The 20,436-nt window shown below is 29.1% G+C and overlaps 1 protein-coding gene across 1 annotated transcript in view; it reads right to left on the reverse strand.

The window, feature by feature from the left end:
* Positions 1-829: 829 nt before the first annotated feature.
* Positions 830-20,436, reverse strand: part of LOC129974239 (adhesion G-protein coupled receptor G2-like) — a 32,914-nt gene continuing 13,307 nt past the window's right edge. Inside the window, exons 6-12 of the mRNA XM_056087543.1 lie at positions 20,114-20,208; positions 18,906-19,341; positions 13,562-13,711; positions 11,369-11,493; positions 9,302-9,564; positions 2,696-2,805; positions 830-1,507 (exon numbers count right to left, since the gene is read on the reverse strand). Of these exons, the coding sequence (XP_055943518.1) occupies positions 1,349-1,507; positions 2,696-2,805; positions 9,302-9,564; positions 11,369-11,493; positions 13,562-13,711; positions 18,906-19,341; positions 20,114-20,208 (1,338 nt within the window). The 3' untranslated portion in view covers positions 830-1,348. The remainder of the gene's footprint in view (positions 1,508-2,695; positions 2,806-9,301; positions 9,565-11,368; positions 11,494-13,561; positions 13,712-18,905; positions 19,342-20,113; positions 20,209-20,436) is intronic.

Consider the following 20,436-nt stretch of genomic DNA (forward strand, 5'->3'; position numbering starts at 1 on the left):
GAAAATTCACGCATGCGCATTGTGTTCTGGTTGTTGACATCTATTATCAACGGTTTATTTTTAGGTTAGTTGTAGGCTTTTGTAATTAAATTGTATTTATGGTAGTTATATATTGTTTGTATATGCTTATAGTTTTAAGTACATCGTTTTTTAAGCAGATTTTTTTAACCTTTTTCAACCGATAATTTTAAACGATTCGTTTTATTTTCTTAATGTTTGATGCATTTAAAATTAAACATTCTTAATTAATCGATCTGCTCATGATGAATCTGAGAAAATTTTGTTGACAAATTCTTGAGATATTACATAAATTAAGGAAGATATTCTTTAGTGACCATAAAGTTTAAAATCAGTGACTCTGTTTTCAGTAATCATATTATAAAAAAATGCTTTGTTTCAGTAAAAAATAATATTATATTAATTACAGATTAATCCTTTCCACTTTAATTTAAGGCATAAATTCTACGGGAGCTAACAGAAAATTAGAGAGATACATATTTCGTTATGTCTGAAGGCCTTTATAATATTATGAGTAAATTATATGACTATCAAAATTGGAAGTTTTAAAATATTTTGATGAAGAAGCTATTAAAGTAGGAATTGCATAAAATATTTAATTATTAAAATTTTAACGAATATTAAGATTGGCGAACCGGCTGGTCGCCAAAGGTGGCTAGTTAATTATAAGACGTTAAAAAACTAATGCATGTGACTGCAAATCCTCTTATATATCAAGAGCAATATTTTGACGCAGAGACTAGACACTTTTACATACAATTTATTGGTTTACAATTGTTGCATTTACATTTATGTAAATGTACATTGTCTGTTTAACCCAATTACAAATAATGAGCCTATTCTTTTAACTTGCATCTTAAAAGATTTTAAAGGGAGATAGAATAGATAAAAGAAGAGTGACATGGATTATATTTGATAGATGCAATGGAATTATAGGGTAATGCGATACATTATTTCATATCAATTTTAACATTATTATTCCAATTTTTCAGAGTTTCTTTTTAAAATTTAATATTAAAAAATGTCCCTGTATCTAACTGAAACATAGTTTGAAACACTCTCTGTTTAAACTTGTATATATATATATATGATTTAGAATAAGAGAACCAGTAGTAATAAAAAACAAGAAAGATAAACAGAAAGTTTAAAAAGTATGTATCGTTATAAGTTGCACAGCGAATAAAATTGAGATGTACAGAACATAGATTTGGGCAATGGACCTATTTGGACTATCATCAACTATAATTTCAGGGGTTTTTTTTATAATTGAATGATATTATTTATCTTTTATCTTCAAATTTCACTGATTTTTCCTTTTCAAAAAAATCTTTCAATCATTCATTTGCGATATACGGTTTGCTTCTTTGCACACAGCTTTATCTTGAATTCTTTCCTCCATTCCTGTGCCGCCATTTTGGAAAGATTCAGATAAAGAAGACACTTTCAGCAACTTGACCCATTCATCCCTTGCGCTCTTTCGGCGATATATCTACAAAAATATTAAAAATGTTGTTAAAGATAAACCAAATGCTTATGCTAAGACATTTCTTGGAATATTATAAACCAATTGTTTTTTAGAATGTTACAAACAATGCGTCAAATCATCTCCATCTCCACTAATAATAAAAATGAATGTATGTTTGCGTTCTACAAGCCAGACTGTTTGATGTAAAGCTATAAAATTTGGCAGATATTTATTTAAGTGAGGGGAAATATACACTTCGGAAGGATATTTTAGAAATTTTAATTAATTAAAAATTAAGCGATATTTTGGTGTTTTTCATCAATAACTTGTCAAAAAAACACAGCATAAAAATTATTCTTATCACCTTAAAATTCAAAAAATCATCTTTTTAACGATAAACTTTTTACCACATAAATTTTTAATTAATTAAAAAAATATATTAAGTGCCTTTTTGTAATGAAACATAAATGTTTTTACTGTTGCTACAAAGATTTCATTGAGACCTTCTTAGTATAACTGTGTTTTTAAAATTTTTTTGAACTTTTATGATACTTACAATTAAGGGCTAACTTCAAAATTAAGTAATGGTAAAAAATTTTTAAAATGCTTCCATTTTTAAACATTGCTGCCCTTTTTTTATGACGTAACTGAATGCGTAAAGACACAGCAAAAAAATTAGGTAATTGCATAGTACAATATATAAAATAATGGAAGGCTTTTAATACAGTATATATTTATCAAAATTTGAAATCTAAAAATATTTTGTTGAAAAAATTATGAAGTTATTTAAAATATTTAGCTGTGAGTTTTAGTAATCATTGAATTCTGCAAACCAAATGACCGTTAGCAGTGGCAAGTAAATACTAAATATAACAGATACTAGTTAAGACAGAATATATATATATATATATCCAAAAGCATTCCTTGTTTTTTTAATAGTTCAAAGTTTCTAAGTTAAATTCAAATTGTCTTATGCTTAACTAAATATTTATAGGAAAAGTATGTGTTCATAAGCAAAATGTCAAAGTAATATCATAACAATGAGCAAATTATATACTATATTCTACAAAAGTTTTTTTATGTACAAATATAAGGAAAAATATCCATAATAATGATTTAAATTAAATAAATTAAAATACATTTTCATCTTGGAGCTGCAAAATGACAAAAGCGTATAAAAGTATAAAAATCGCACAATAACAAAATACTTACAAAAAAGAAAAAAATTAAAAATCTTTGTGGTGTGGTTGTGATAGTAAATAGATATTGGAATACCAATTTAGTTTCCCCTACAGCCAGAAATCCAAACAACCATGATAATCCTAAAAAAAAAAGAGTAAAATATTAATTGAAATTGAAAAATACAAACAACTTAAACACTGCTAAAACCAGTTAATTTACAAAAATATTGAGAATCAGTGAAGCGGTCTTCCCAAAACTTTCTCGTATACTCTCTAATAAACTTGCCTTGCTGCATAACGCTTTGGATGGCATTAGAGTACAATAGTTACGAAATATTAACCTTTGGTGGGAATTTAATAGCTTTACTGAATTTATCATGCCATCCTTGGCGTGTTATTTAGCTATGAATCGATTAATAGTGTCCGAAAATCGAATTTGTACTTTAGATGCGTTTCATTCAACCGATTGATACAAAATCCCATACCAAATTTGATATATTTAAGTCCATGTATTTTGAATTATCATGTTTCTGTTTCTGAGGTATCGCGTTTACGTTTCTGAAAGTACAGACAGGCAGACAATCAACCTCTCTTTGGATTTGGCTCAAAATTTGGCAGGTATCTACACTGTAGATGTTAAATCTGTGCACCGAATTTTATGTCTCTAGCCTTCTTTGTTTGTAATTATCCTGTTAATTTAAATTCGAACAGCCGGACCTCCTCTGGACAAAGTTTACTCAAAATTTGATAGAAATCTGAAAGTGTGGAGTTAAGTATACTGAATTTCAACTGTCTAATTTTGATTTATTTTTGTCAAAGATAGACAAACCGATATTTTCCAAAAATGTGCTTTTCGAACTCTGGTAGGTCTAATACGTGGAGATTCGTCAAAATCTGGAGCTCGAATTTTTTGGCAATTAATATACGAGAAAGTAAAAATGTTAGAGGAGTTATAACAAATTAAAGATTTTAGCAATTTTTATAAATTGTCTCTTGGAATAGCTAAAACAAAACAAAATTATCATTATTTATAATATCAGTTTTTTCAGGCTGTCATTTCTGCCACCACGGATATTAATACTAAACTGTATGTCATGTATTATTACTATTTTCTTTTTGACCCAAGCATTTCAGATTGAATCCTCGTAGAAGGTGGAAAAAAAAGGAAAACTGCAGCTGAACATTTGACAGGAAGTTTTATAATAGAAGACCAATTTAATCTAGGATTATTATAGTAATATATAGATGACCATTATATCTTTGACTATGTAATATAATGTACTGGAGAATAACTTTGGGAAAACTGGTCTATGTTTATGTTATAGTTAATAGAAATCCCAGAACCATATTGATTTGCTTTGAAATGCTGTCAGACAGCAATATAATAAACACATTTAAAGCCTTCATTTGAGCTGCTTGTTTTTCTAAATGACGCTAGTCAAGAATAAACGACAGGATTTCTCTTCCGCATAGCGTTACCCCAACTGGCGTAGAAAAAATCACGTATTTGCGTTACGTAACCGGCGAAGAAAATTCACGCATGCTCATTCTGTTCTGATTGTTGCCCTGACAACGTTATCAATGGATGATTTAAATTATTTTTGGGTTAGTTGCATGCTTTTGTAAGTAAATTGTATTTATGTTATATATTTTTTGTATATGCTTATAGTTTTAAGTACATCGTTTTTTAAGTAGTTTTTTTAAAACCTGTTTTCAACCGTTTATTTTAAACGATTCGTTTTATTTTCTTAGTGTTTGATGCATTTAAATTTAAACATTGTTAATTAATCGATCTGCTCATAATGAATCTAAAAAAATTTTGTTGACCAACTCTTGAGATATTACATAAATTTAAAAAGATATTCTTTAGTGCCCATAAAGTTTAAACGCTGAGTGACTCTATTTTCAGTAATCAGATTATAAAAAAATGCTTTGTTTCAGTAAAAAATATTATTATATTAATTGAACATAAATTCTTTCCACTTTAATTTAAAGCATAAATTCTACGGGTGCTAACAGAAAATGAGAGAGATACATATTACGTTATGACTGAAGGCCTTTATAATATTATGAATTAATTATATGATAATCAAAATTTGAAGTTTTAAAATATTTTGATGAAGAAGCTATTAAAGTAGAAATTGCATAAAATATTTAATTATTAAAATTTTAACGAACATTAAGATTGGCGAACCGGCTGGTCGCCAAAGGCGGCTAGTCTGTAATAAAGAAAACTAAAAGACGATTTGATTTAGATGGATGAAATTTGGTATACGGTCTTTATATCAAATTTGCACATTTCAATCAAATTTTGAGTAAAATCTGTCCGTCTATACGGCTGTTTGAATAAGATAATTATAAAACGAATAAAGCTAGATAGATAAGATGCGGTACACAGATTTAATATCTATAGTCTATATACCTATCGAAATTTATCCAAATACAATGAGGGGTTGACCATCTGTCGATCAGTACTTTCAGAAACATTTAAACACGATAATTCAAAAACGCAATATCTTAAATGTATCAAATTTCGTATGTGACTTTGTGGCTACAAGTGTAGTTTTGCGTCAAACTTTTGTTTTAATCAATTGGGAAAAACGCATCTAAAACATTGGTTCGATTTTCGGATACTATTAACGCCTACAAAGGCTTAATCGCCAAATAACTCGCCAAGAATGATGTGATAGATTCTAAATGCTAAATTCATGGAAAAAAATATTTCTTAACTATTGCATGCCAGTGCTATGTAAGGCTTTCTCTGGCATGTCAAGTGTATTAGAGAGTAGGTGAGTTGTTTTGGGGAGACTGGTTTTTTTCCCCTCTATAAATAAGTTAAGTGCTGGTTTTTATTCTGTAAATAATTTAATGAGTAGTAAAATAGTTAAGTAAAGCAGCATAATTTATGAAATGAATAAGTCATTAAAATACACATCCTTTCGTTCCACAGCAGGTAAATTAAACAGTATATATGTAAAAAATAAATTAAAATGGAGCCATTTTCTTTTTTTCTTTCTTACATAGTAACACTGAAACGCAAAAGATAGCTGTTGCTCGTGCGATCAGTTCTTTCCTTTCATTTACGTTGCTTCTCAAAACTTTCTTTGATTTCCCGCAAGTGTTAGAATACAGTATTAATACAAAAATTACAAAATTCGCAGCCAACATTGATAGTGAAGGGCCAGCTACGGCAATGTAGAACACTTTGCCAGTCAACCAGCAACTGAAATGAAGATATTTTTCAAAATAGTGTAAACTAAAATATTAAACAGTATTTTGCGAATGACTGAAAATATTTGAAATTCTTCGCTTCCACATGTGTAAGGAATAAATATATGATAAATTTTGCACCAAAAAAAATTAAAACTAAATGCGGTTTCTTATAAAGTTTTGATGCCTGAATTTTTGAATTCTATTTATGAGTAGAAACAATATTATAATAATTAAAATTACGGCAAATTTATCTTATGAAATTTGTGACTTTTGTAAAAAATATTATTATGCTTTTTTATGCGTTAACTATCAAGAGAAATAATTTGGGCAATATGTCAATTGAATATTAGCTGCAATTTCATCCCCATAAAACGACATTGCTCTTCGATTTTTGCCCAAATTAAAATATTTTAAATGGCTGCGGACTAATTCGAAATCTAATCTAATTTCGAAATTTTTGGGTGCATTAAAAATTATTTTAAAAATTAAATATGTGTGGAGAATATATAGAAGACCTTATATTTTGACAACAAAAAAAATCTGGGTTAACTATATTAACCCAGATTATACCCTATATTATTTTTAAGATCTGAATAAAAATCCAAAATTTTATTCTAATATTAGAAGGTCAACATTTTTAAGTTCATAATTTTGAAACGAATAAGTATAAACTAATGAAATTTTATTTCTGGAAATAACTTTAGATGCATTTTTGAAATTTGATGAGGAAAATGGGTGTTGCCATTAGAAATTTTGAAGTTTGCTCATATTTCAATATATAGAAAGCCCCATAAGAAATTTTTAATTCAAAAATCTTTAAAAGTTCATCAATTTCTTACTATTGATACCAATTTTATGATCGCATGATGAACGAAGCCAAAATAAAGCAGGTTGGATACATTTTTATATGTACATGTGAAATGCGTGTTAAAAAGATAATATAAACTAAACTTACTACTTATGTGAATCACTGTTGTAGAGATTATGGTCGCAACTTAAAACGATTACCACTATCACAAGAGGTACTCCTTATAAGGCAAGATTTTGAAGCTATTAATTACAATGATGCGCACTTCTTACTTCATAAACAAAAATTAAAGAACAGATATCAATGAATCTTTATTTCTGTCTAACCTTGGAATTTGACCTGATGTTGATATTACAGGGTGTTGCAAAAAATTCTGACGAAGTTATTACATCATAGAAATAAGTTAATTAATTTTTTTTAAAAATTTTTGTTCATTTCTTTTTGTCTACTACTTTATTTATAATATGTTTTATAATATATCTTTACGCATTGTTTTTTGGCTTTTTTATAACGCCAAGCAAAAGATATGCAATTTAGAGTTTTTTAAGTACGCAAAATGCAAAAAAAGTGCAAAAGTAAAAAAAATATAAAGCCATTCTTTTGCTTAATATGAATAGGAAAACTGTGTTGGATACAATCTATCGTTTCAAACAGCTTGTCAAAGTCCAAGAAGTTCACCATAAGTTTTTGTTCACACTTTCAATAGCCGTAAAGTTATCAAAAAGCGAGTTCAATGAAATTCGAGTGTTTCCATGTGAAAGATCGCTCTTGAACTGGGAATAAGGGACTGATGAGTGCGACGAATGGCAAAAACAGAGCTTGAGATAAAACCTTACGAGTTTCAAAAAAGTTCAGCTTCTCACTGAAGAAAACAAACTCGTACGGCTCCAAGTCACCGCTAAGAGGGATTTCTTGTCAAAAATGAGAAGCTCTTTAACGTGCAAAAGTTCATAACTCCTAGAACTATACGATCTAGTCTGTAGATACTCCAAGCACTTCAGCAATTGTTAAAGATCGCAAAAATCCAAAGTCGGTCATGGTTTGGGGCGGAATTTGCGCAAACGGCTAAACATCTCTGTTTTTTGTGTATGAAGGCATTAAAAAAATCAAAAAGTGTATGAACGGGACATTCTAGAAGTTGTATTTCAATGAGCCAAAATGAACTTCGGCAATGTAAAGCTGGGATTTCAACAAGACTCCGCACCAACTCACAAGGCTAAAAAGACAGAAGAGTGGTGGAAGGCGAATTTTCCAGACATGGTATCATCAGGAGAAGGAACACAATACTCGAAGGAATCTCTATCTCATGATTACAGTGTATGGTCCATTTTAGAGTCTCGGGCTTGCACCAAACGACACAAAAATTTGGAGTCTCTAAAGCAATGACTTTGGCGGGAATGGGATGGATTAAAGGTAGAAGACTTGCGGCCCATTGTTGAAAATCGCAATAAGCGTTTGCTCTTCTGTATCACTAAGAAAAGCGGCCATTTTGAAACGAATAAAATTTATTTGTTAATAGAAATCTATTCTTATTATTATTTGTTAATTTATTCATTTTTAATCAAGTGATATTAAAAATTGTTTATCCGGAATTTTCTGCCACATCTTGTATTAACTGCAGTATTTTAATTTTTATAATGCCATTGGATTATGGATAAATTTAAAAACATTAAACTAAATTAAAATAACAATGCCTCAATTTTTCGGTAACGCTTAATAAGGAGAGGGCACGAGTTGAAAAATTGAGTTCGAGATAATAATCAATATAATGGTAGTATGCTTTTAGAATGTTCATTCTTAAAATATGAAAGTGCAATAGCCTGCCAATTTCGAGGAAAGGGCCCTCAAACTTTCAGCATAGCTTTTGTTCAACACTAGCGGTAATAACAAAAAGTAAAGAGTTATTTTTCATCATTCGCAAATAATTCACATATTCAAAGTTTACTACTATTGATTTTTTGATTTTATAAAGCAAGTTTACATACTGATTAATCTTATAATATCATTGAAGTAAAAAAATAATAATCTAACATTCTTTTCTAAAATAAAATAAAATCCTCCATAACTGGTAGATGACGATCTAATTATTTAATTATTTAAAAATAATGGTATTGTCGAAGGTATAAATTAAAACCCTATATTTAGACCAATCAAATAAAAACAATTCGTAAACTCTGTCATATGTAAAGTCTTGTTCCGTACCATACCTTGTTCCCATAAAATCTTGTCCAAATATGATTCTACTTCTTATAATAATCAAACTATTCCATTAGCTAAAACTATGACATAATATGACATCAATTTTTCATGTAATAATTATATATGGTAATTACAAAACATTGTATAGTTTTATTTCTCTGGAATATAAAATAAAGTGTTAATTTTTATTCTAATTTTCATTCTAATAACATGTATGATTACTGATATTATTTATATAAAGTGTGGTTGAAAGATAGAAAACATTATTAAAATTTCATATGTAACAATTTCAACAGATGGCAACACAAACTTGTGTTGATAAGTTACAAACATTTATCCAACTACTTAAAAAATATCTTTTCCATCTTTAGCTAGATACTGTATATAATAAAATTCAAACAAAGATATTTACTATACCCCATCCAAATAACAAGGCCTTTTGCAGGAAACGAGGTATATAAGTTCCAATAACTTTCACTAATCTGAGATATTGAAAATAGGCTTCTATTAACATCCATGTAAATATGGCCAACACAGAAAAATGTAGAAGTATAGAAATTGCCATGCATCCATTATTCCAATGCTTCTTTTCAACACCAACCAGGAATGCAAACAGAAACAAAGCCAAAGCAAGGGATAAGTTAAATATAATTTTGTGCTTCAGCTCTGCTCTCCATTTCCTGAAAGAAGAGAAGAAACATTTTTGCATTAGTAATACATCTGATAAAGCATTAAAAAAAGACTTAGGAGACACGATGCAAAATTACAGATCAACAAACAACACAATTTTGGGAATGCTACATTTTTCTTCAATTATAATAGGGTTTTATAGTCATGCAATTCTACAATGATAAACGTTTTTTTTATTGGACTTACTTTTAAATTAAAAAAATATTGTCAAAACTTTGAAATTTAAAAATGCAATAAATCATATACACAAATTTGCAAGTATAAATATATATCAATTTCTTAAAAGTTTTCATTAAATGGTGTTATTTACATAAAGTGTGTGCTGTATGTAAAGAAAAATTCTTCTTTTATTTTGGCTCGAACACTAACACCTATTTATGATTCCGAACATATAATATATTATATAGATACAGGGTGCGGCAAAAAAACCTTTGGACAAAGTTATTGCATTATAGAAGTTAAATAATTTCTTTTTAATTTGTGTGTTCATTTCATTTTTTCTGCCATTTTAATTATAAAGTATTTTTAAATATAGCTCTTAGTTTACGCGTTATTTGTTGACTGTTTTACAATGTCAGGCAAAAGATCTGCTCTTTTATAGTTGTTTGAGCAAGGAAAACGACAGTTTGAAATCGTTCGTTTGCTTAATGTGCCTCGGCAAATAATGCCTGATGAAATCTGCCGTTTCAAAGAGCTTCTCAATAATGATCGACGCCTAGAAAGTGAACGAAAACGTATGGTGAACACTTTCAATAATCGTAAGACCATCGAAAAGCGAGCGTAACGAAATCCGAGGATTTCAATGAGAATGAAAATTTCATTGAAATGCGAATAAGTGACCGACCAGTGCAGCGGTAAGAATGGCAAAAACAGGGCCTTATAAATTCGAAAAAACTCCGTTTCTCACTGGAGAAAAACTTGTGCAGCTCCAAAGATTCTGGGAAATTTCGTGACTGGCCACATATCAGCGCTTGGAGAGATTCCTTTTCACTAATGAGAAGCTCTTTACCATTCAACAAACTCATAATTCCCAGAATGATAGGATCTGGTTTGTAGATGCTCGAAGCACCGAGGCAGTGGTTGAACATCGCCAGCATAACCGAAGTTATTCATGGTTTTGGGATGGAATTTGCACAAACGGCAAAACACCGCTGGTTTTTGGGGATGAGGGCATTTAAATAAATCAAAAGTGTACCAAGGGGCCATTCTAGAAACTGTTGTATTTCCAAAAAACATTTTGGCAATGTAAATTGGCGTTTCAATTAGACTCCGCATCTGCTCACAAGGCGATAATACGCGAGAGTATTGCAAGAGGTGCATTTTCCGGACGTGATATCATCTGAAAAATGACCATCTTACTCGCCATATATCAATTCTTTGAGTCAATTGAGTCAATCAATTTTGGAGTCTAGGGACATCACTAAACCACACAAAATTTCGGACTACTTAAAGCAATCGCTCCGGTGGGAATGGAATAGATTATCGGTAGAAGACTTACGGCCCATTGCTGAAAATTTCAATAAGCATTTGCGCCTCTGCATCGCTACAAACAGCAGCCACTTTGAAACCAATTAGATTTATTTATTAGTAAAAATCTCTTCTTATTATTATTTATTATATTTTGTTTATTTATTTTTAATAAAGTTACATTAAAAATTGTTTGTCCGTTTTTTTCCCCAAGTTCATTTTTCTTATGATATTTAATATAATTTTCTTTGAGAAAGCTTCAAATGAAAGAACATTTGTAAAACTGAATTGTGACTTTTAAGAATTTGAATGTAAAAAACATCATACCTAAATACAATGAAAGTGAGAAAAACCATTGCAAGCCCAAATATTGATAAGCAGCTACCAGAATACGTCATAATACTCAATATTTCATGATGAAAGTCATTAGTTTCAGCTCCAACTTTTAAATCCTAAAATGTAAGCAAAACTAGAATGAAAAAGATATGAAAGACAACAAACGTTTGTCAAAGTTCAAAAAATATGATAGAAACTGTAATAAAATATCACTATAGACCAAAAAAATATGACAGATTATTGAATTTCAAGAGAGGAAATTTTTCTAACAATAATAGCCAATTCATTTTTAATTTTCAGGAATTGGAGCTGCAATAACAGAAATTTATTTTTTATGAACATATTGTTCTAAACCAGGGATTAACAACCTGCATCTCTTTTAATGTATAGTCATTTATCTTTTTAAATTAGCAAATAATATATGTAAAATAATATTAAATAATAAATTTAAATAAAAATTCCTATCAATATTTATTATTATTGTTTTTATATATTCATTCATATGTTGCAGAGGATATCAGATTAGCCGGTTGCAGTTTTAAATTTAACACGAGGATTACTCACTGTCTGCAATAAATTCGGGGATGGGAATAAAATTTGCAGATATGTTAATCTGTGAAATAAAATAGAATAAGAGAATTAAAATAGAATAAGACAATTAATTGTATAAGAGAAATTATATAAAATTGGTACCAATAAAAAGTTCATTATTTGAATTTTTATAAAAAAGTTTTTAAAAAATTATTTAAATTTTTGTAAAAATGGTTTTGCGCAATCATTTGTTCCAAAGCCATTGAAGAAAGATTGTAAAATTTTGCTTAGTTAAAAATAAAATAAAGTCCAATGGCTTGCATTGTAGAACGTTTTGAAACGATATTTGGACAATAATGCATTTCGCAAATTACAGATAATATGCTGGTCTTACAACTCTATCATATTAAAATTATATTTGCTTATAGCAGAATAAGTAAAAAGTGTATTGCTACATCTAATTTGTTGTAGAAATACCAACGAAATCCTCTTTAAATAGATTAAACCTATTTCACAAACAGTGATAAATATGAAACTGGAATTTGGTGAAAGATTCAAAGAGGTAAGCCCAAACTATTGTTTTTAATGAAACAAAGATTAACTAATTCATTTGAATTTTCCTCCTTTTAATGATTAGACATTTCTTCAGTTAGAGCTTGTATACTTAAGGAAATATGAAGTTATAAATTTATACATTTTAAAAGTGAGCTAGCTTTAGAATAACAGAAATCAAGTTTTGTTGCATAACATAAATATTTGAGATAGAAAAATTCTAAAAGGGAAAAAATGTTTTTGATACTTGGCACAGTTATTCAATTGAATTAAAAAATGTTATAAATTATTAAACGTATATATTTATTTAAGAAATTAAATATGTCTATTTCACATTTTCAATAACTATCTTCCAGCTCAATAATATTATTTTGTTAAATTATAAAAAATGACTCTTTGTAAAGGAAAAAAAAAAACTTCTTGACTTTTGTTTTCAGCTAACGGAACGATAATTAATAAACAAATTGAGTACAAAAGTGTGAAACAAAGATTAAAACAAGAATTCTATAATTTATAAAAAACGTATAGCAACATTACAATAAATCATTATTATTATTAAAAAAATAAAATTTATTCACTTTAACCCTTTCTAGGGTCGTGGGAAGTAAACTTCCCACCAAATTTATCAATCTTTGTATGAATTTATGTAGGTTGGCATCAGTTTTGACAATTTTTTTAGAAGGACAGAAACTTAGATGCTTTTAGTTCTTTATCTCACACAAAATGATGAGTTTTGATTTGTTATTTAATTATTAATTAACCAAATTAACTAATTAATCAAATTAAATTTATCTAATAAGCTAAATGAATCCCTTTTCTTATTCTAATTTCAAGCCTAAAAATATTTTAACATAATATGACTAGAAAAAAATTGCCCTTTAAAGGGTTAAAATAAATAAATTATCATAATAATAATTATTATTAAAATAAATAGAATTAATTCATTTTAAAATAAATAAATTATCATCATAATAATTATTATTAAAATAAATGGAATTAATTCACTTTAAAATAAATAAATTACCATAATAATTAATCACCATGATAATATTTATTATTAAAATAAATGAAATTAATTCTCTTTAAAAAGAAATAAATTACCACAATAACTGCAAAACTTGTCAGATGATCACAAAAACAATGCACTCGTGTTATGTTGATTAGTTTAGAGTAACAGCCTTCATCAGACCAAATTTTCCTATCTGCTGCCCAAAACACACATTTGAAACACTTGGGATAGTTTCCAATCGCCTAAAAATTAAAATCAACATAATATATAAATAAATTTTTAAAATTAATAAATGGCAATGCTTATATTTGCTGTTAATAACATTTTCAATTCAGTGATATTTTCAAGAAGCATAGTGACTCTATTCGAGATGACTTTAAAAAATATTTATTGATAAAAAAATAACAGGAAAAGTAACACAAAATTATTATATAAATTAGAAAATTTTCAGAATACAAATTCTCCAAGATGAGCATTTGGCACTAACATTCACCAAAATGAATACATCATATTTGTTCGCTCTAAGTTAAAAAGTTTGGCTTTAAAAACAGATTACGCAGTCCTGTTACGCACAAATTTACAAAATAACGAATGTCACATTTAGAGCATATCAAGAGATAAATGTTTGCAATTTATGTAAACAAAAAAAAAATCAATATTGATTTTTCAATAAATTATTAAATTTATGTCCCAAATATTAGGATTCTTGCAGAACATGTAGAATAAGATTTCATATTACTTATAATCAGTGTAAATAAAAAAATCTATATACTTATAATAAAGCTCAATGTGTGTGTGTGTGTGTGTGTGCGTGTGTGTGTGTGTGTGTTGGCGCTCTACAGGCCAGGTCATTTGACATACAGCTACCAAATTTGGTACATGTATACCTTAGAGGTCGGGAATGTGCACCTGGGGTCCCTTTTTTTGAAATTTTAATTAGAATTTTAATTATTAATTAAAAACTAACTTTCCCGCCAAAAAAATCTTCCATTTTCCCCACCGCCAACTTTTCCGCCAAAATAATCTTCCATTTTCCCCAACGCCAAATGATTTAGGCTTTAGTTCTTTTTTTCTCCCAACAGTAATGAGGCTAGGGTTAAGATTTTTCGGCGGATTATTTCAAACGATTCTGTTTATTTTCTTAATGTTTTATGCATTTAGAATTAAACATTGTTAATTAATCCATGTTTCAGATTCATTCTGAAGTACTTTTGAATTAAAATAACGCAGAATAAAGGAAATTAAAAATGTATAATCTGCATAGCGTTACCCCAACTGGCGTAGAAAAATTCACGCATTTGAGCTACCGTAAAAGGCGAAGAAAATTCACGCATGCGCACTGTGTTCTGATTGTTGGCATGGCAACCATTAACAACGGACGATTTAAATTACTTTTAGATTAGTTGTATGCTTTTGTAAGTAAATTGTATTTATGTTAGTTATATATTTTTTTGTATATGCTTATAGTTTTAAGTACATCGTTTTTTAAGTAGTTTTTTTTAACCTGTTTTCAATGATTTAAATTATTTTTAGGCTAATTGCATGCTTTTGTAATTAAATTGTATTTATGTTAGTTATATATTTTTTGATATATGCTTATAGTTTTAAGTACATCGTTTTTTAAGTAGTTTTTTTAAACCTGTTTTCGACCGATTATTTTAAACGATTCATTTTATTTTCTTAGTGTTTGATGCATTTAAAATGAAACATTGTTAATGAATCGATCCGTTCATGATGAATCTGAGAAAATTTTGTTGACAAATTCTTGAGATATTATATAAATTAAGAAAGATATTCTTTAGTGCCCATAAAGTTTAAACGCTCAGTGACTCTATTATCAGTAATCATATTATTAAAAAAATGCTTTGTTGCAATAAAAAATATTATTATATTAATTGCAGATTAATCCTTTACACTTTAATTTAAAGCATAAATTCTACGAGAGGTAACAGAATATTAGAGAGATACATATCACGTTATGACTGAAGGCCTTTATAATATTATGAGTGAATTATATGACTATCAAAATTTGAAGTTTTAAAATATTTTGCTGAAGAATCTATTAAAGTTGGAATTGCATAAAATATTTAATTATTAAAATTTTAACGAACATTAAGATTGGCGAACCGGCTGGTCGCCAAAGGCGGCTAGTATTAAATATTTCTGGTTTATAAATATTTTTTTTCTCAAACACTGCGACTTGTTACCGACTAAGGCCGTCTCTCTAAATTTTCCTTATCCGGCACAATAGCTCTCCATCGGTTCACTCCTATTTGTTTCAGATCCTTTGCAATATTTTCTAGCCATCTGAGGGGGGAGGGTCCTCTACGTCATTTTCCCTCTATTCTTGAAAAGGTCATTTTTTTAATTGGAAAGGCAACATCATATCTAAATATTGGATGGTTATAATTAAAATGACTCAACTCAGATTTATGTAGAGAAAGTTCCGATTGATGTATTTTGTTGAAATTTGGTATTTACATTATTTGAGCCATAGCGAAAAGAAAGCTGCTGTAAAAATGAATAATTCAAATTTCGACCACCAAGTGTAAAGATTGCGCCTCAAGAACAAAAAAAAAATTTGAAATATAAAACTTTATTTAATTGTAATTTTTGTTGAATAAACATTCAATCACACGTTCAAAGCGTGTTATGGCGTATTCAACAGTAACCCATTTTTTGAGGAATTGCATTAATATGATATGTTATTCTTGCTTTCAGTGCAATCAGAGTCCGTATGCTTTCGCGATGCTTTATTATATTTCGTATGCTTTTGCTTTCCGAAATCCCCACAACCAGCAATGACAAAAATATAAGCCTAGAGAGCGAGGTGGGCAGGTAATCAGTAAATGTCTCAAAATACCCGATCTTCTTCAAAGTAGGCAAAGTTCCTGAAGTAGTTCCTTCATTTATCAGGCATGGAAATGAAGAACTTGCATAGTTTTTCTTGCATGAACGCAGTTGTCTTAAAATCCATGTTTTTGTACGGCAGGAATGACTTACTTCAGTAGACGTTCGCAATAATAGGCACTCATGACAGAAGAACTTGGATATGTACATAATGAAAGACCTTTGGAAAACCTTTTGAGGATATTTTCCCCACAGAAAAAGGGACCAAGAATGAAAACAATAATAAAAGTACAAGTTACAGTATTATAATAAAAATGCAGAGATGGAACATGCCTAATGTTAGGACGTGCCGTATTCAATATGCATTCGTTGTTAGTATTCATTGCTCCATCTATCATAGCATGCACCTCATCTGCCTATAAAATGTTCCAAAGTCATGCAATGTCAACGGTTATTTCGTCCAGAAACCAGTAAGCATAATCATCATGCTGCTCCGAATCTTAAAGTTGCAAATTTAATAATCGTTTTATTCAATCCACTCTTCTACATAGGCCCTTTTAGAAACCTTTCAAGCTCCGATACTCTCGCAGTGCAGCTAGACCATTACTGCAATTCTGATAAAACAACTTTACCAGTAAAGCGCGATTTTTCTTCTATAAAAGTATGGCGGAAAATGATTTCACGGCATTAGCATTTTTAAACGTTTCTATTTTTTATAACGACTATTCTACATTGATAAAAAGTATCATAAAATTTATGCTACTATAATTTTTATTCCTGTTGTTTAAGCTCACTTGCGCTCCCCCTTCCCTCCCGTGGCAGCGAAAAAGGAAACCCCTCTATTCAGACTGGGTTCTCGTACGAGCTGGACCCAGAGATAGATGCTTCTCTACTAAGCAGGACAAGAAATTCGCATACTTGTCATTGTTTACATTTACCTCCCCTTAAGCTAGGGTGTGATCTAATGTTGTAATTTTATGATAATTTTCATAATACAGGGTGTTTATTAATTATTGTCGGGGTTTCCGTACCTCATAACTTTCGAATAAAAAATATTAAGCAAAAACCGATTACGTATTCGTAAATTACAACTTAAAGAATTTTATTAATGATATTAAAGTGTAAAGCTTGCACAATTTGCACTTTGTAGGCATTCAGTTGAAGGCGATTATGTATTCGTAAATTACAATTCAAAGAATTATGAATACGTAAATTACAACTCAAAGAATTATATATTCGTAAATTACAACTCAAAGAATTATGAATACGTAAATTACAACTCAAAGAATTATATATTCGTAAATTACAACTCAAAGAATTATGAATACGTAAATTACAACTCAAAGAATTATGAATACGTAAATTACAACTCAAAGAATTATGAATACGTAAATTACAACTCAAAGAATTATATATTCGTAAATTACAACTCAAAGAATTATGAATACGTAAATTACAACTCAAAGAATTATGAATACGTAAATTACAACTCAAAGAATTATGAATACGTAAATTACAACTCAAAGAATTATATTTTCGTAAATTACAACTCAAAGAATTATGAATACGTAAATTACAACTCAAAGAATTATGAATACGTAAATTACAACTCAAAGAATTATAAATACGTAAATTATAACTCAAAGAATTATATATTCATAAATTACAACTCAAAGAATTATATATTCATAAATTACAACTCAAAGAATTATGTATTCGTAAAGTACAACTCAAAGAATCGCCTTCAGCTGAATACCTACAAAGTGCAAATTGTGCAAGCTTTACACTTTAATATCATTAATAAAATTCTTTGAGTTGTAATTTACGAATACGTAATCGGTTTTTGCGTAATATTTTTTATTCGAAAGTTATGAGGTACGGAAACCCCGACAATAATTAATGAACACCCTGTATAATTAGCATTAATCAAATAATAATTTTATATATTTTTGTTGAGTTTCACAATAAACTGTTTAATAAACCACAGTCTACTTCTTTTTTATTGAGCTAGAGGCACTTGTTTTCGTTCCATTACAGCCCATATAACACATAACCCAAGATTCAATGAAGTATGTCAAACAGAAAAGATTCAACACAGGTCTGAATGGAGTCGCTTTAATTTTAATCATCCTTGCATACCACCCAACCATTTCATGATAAATGTTAATATTTTGAAAATATCAAGTTTGTCATACTTCTTATTGTTGTTGCTTCTAACGGCACTTGCCATGGACAAACTCGCTGACGAAGTCAGCTATTTTAAGCCAAGGGAGCGTCTCTTGTTTTAGTAGAGTCAACTAGGCCCAAGAGTACGTCTTAGCTACTCACGCATCACATTCGCTTGCACAACCTCTTTTTACAGGAGGGCACACCCCCACACCTCACAGATAGAACAGATGAAGAACAACCATGTCCGAACCGGGACGTCCAGATCAAGGGAAAGACGCGCTACCCCTATGCCAGGACGCCGGCATACTTCTTATAAATACCGTGAATATACAATTTATAAACACAAACATTTAATTAAATTATTCGTCTAAATCAAAGATCATATAATAAAATTATTTTTGACAAAAATGAAATTACCTCACTAATATTAAAAACCATTTCAACAGGAGGCGTAATATTATGCACAGGTTTTATTCCAAAGGAAACATCAATAACAGGACTAATAACTTGGACATTTTTTTCAACATCTCTAAGAAAATGGAAATTTCTGCGTATGATGATAGGAATATTCATCCCATCATCGCTTCGGTTTTGTGCCAATAGGTTGTCAGGCAAAAGCACAGCAGCTTCAAAGTATTCAAACTTATTAAATTGTGCACTGGGATCTTTGTTGCTGTCATTAAATAAAGTGGTAATATTGGAGCCCCAATGTTCTAAAACACCGCCAGCAGGAATAAGTGATAAATTATTATTTAATGGCAGAGCAGAAACAGCTATGCTATTTCGAGCTTCTGTGATAACTTGGCCATTGGTTTGCACATTTGTTAGTATGTTTTCCAAAGCTGAAGATATTCTAAACAGAAGAAAAAAAAATTGTTAATTAGCTTCTAGAAAACAATAAGAAATTAGTTTATTCTAATTTTAGACATTTAAAAATTATTCATCAAAAATACAGGGATCAATAAGTTTATTTTTCAATGAAACTTATTTTGTGTTAAAAAATATGACAGGCTAAGAATTAATTAAATTTTTATTTTTGTACAAAGAATGTTTATATGGAAAGACTAAAACATAATCAAAGAAAAAAAAAACTAAATCTTTTTTTTGTTTTTTTTATTTAAAAAATCAATTAAAGTACTAAGGTTAAAAAAATTAGGAAATTAAATGATTTCCAGACACTGAAAACAAAACATTTCAAAATTTGTTAACAGACTTTGTTAGATTAAAAATAGCTACAAATAATATTTCTTTTCATAGTAAACATATTTCCTACTAGAAATTTATGAAATCATAGATATTTTTTATAATCATTAAAGAGTTTTAACAAACAACTTCAAAGTTATTGCACAGTTTTCACCTAAAATAATAAAAAATGTCAAATCATTTTGTTAGATGTAATCTCAATGTAATTCTATTTTTTGAAATTCTCTTCAATTTATTTCATGCAGGATGCATGTTATGTACAAGTGAAAAGCGAAAAGTCCAAGCGTCAGTCTACGCATGACGGAAATTTGTAAGTTCAGTGATTTTATTATAAAATTCTGATAAGGATTTCAAAATTATGTACACACACACACACACACAGAGGGAGGGATTGTGCTGAAAAAGAAAAAAAAAATAATTACTTGCTAGAATCGGCCGATAAAGAATCTCTATCTGATAAAACTTGTATTTCCACATCTATAACAGTATCTACAATGATTAGTACTGATATGACTACCTAAAACAACAAAAAAACCTGATTAAATAATACATCAGAAATATAATTGTGTTTTTTATTTAATTCAAATCTTGCGCCAACACCTTGTTCTATAGCGTAACGCATCATTTTTACTAACCTGAAATATCAACTGTCAGATGTTTTTTAAATAGGGTTGAAACAACTTATCCTCGAATGGTGGCAAATTCAAATCTTGCGTTAATTTTAGGACACTCTTTACTTCTCAAA

Source organism: Argiope bruennichi, chromosome 1 (assembly GCF_947563725.1).
Source record: "Argiope bruennichi chromosome 1, qqArgBrue1.1, whole genome shotgun sequence".
Taxonomy (NCBI): Eukaryota; Metazoa; Arthropoda; class Arachnida; order Araneae; family Araneidae; genus Argiope; species Argiope bruennichi.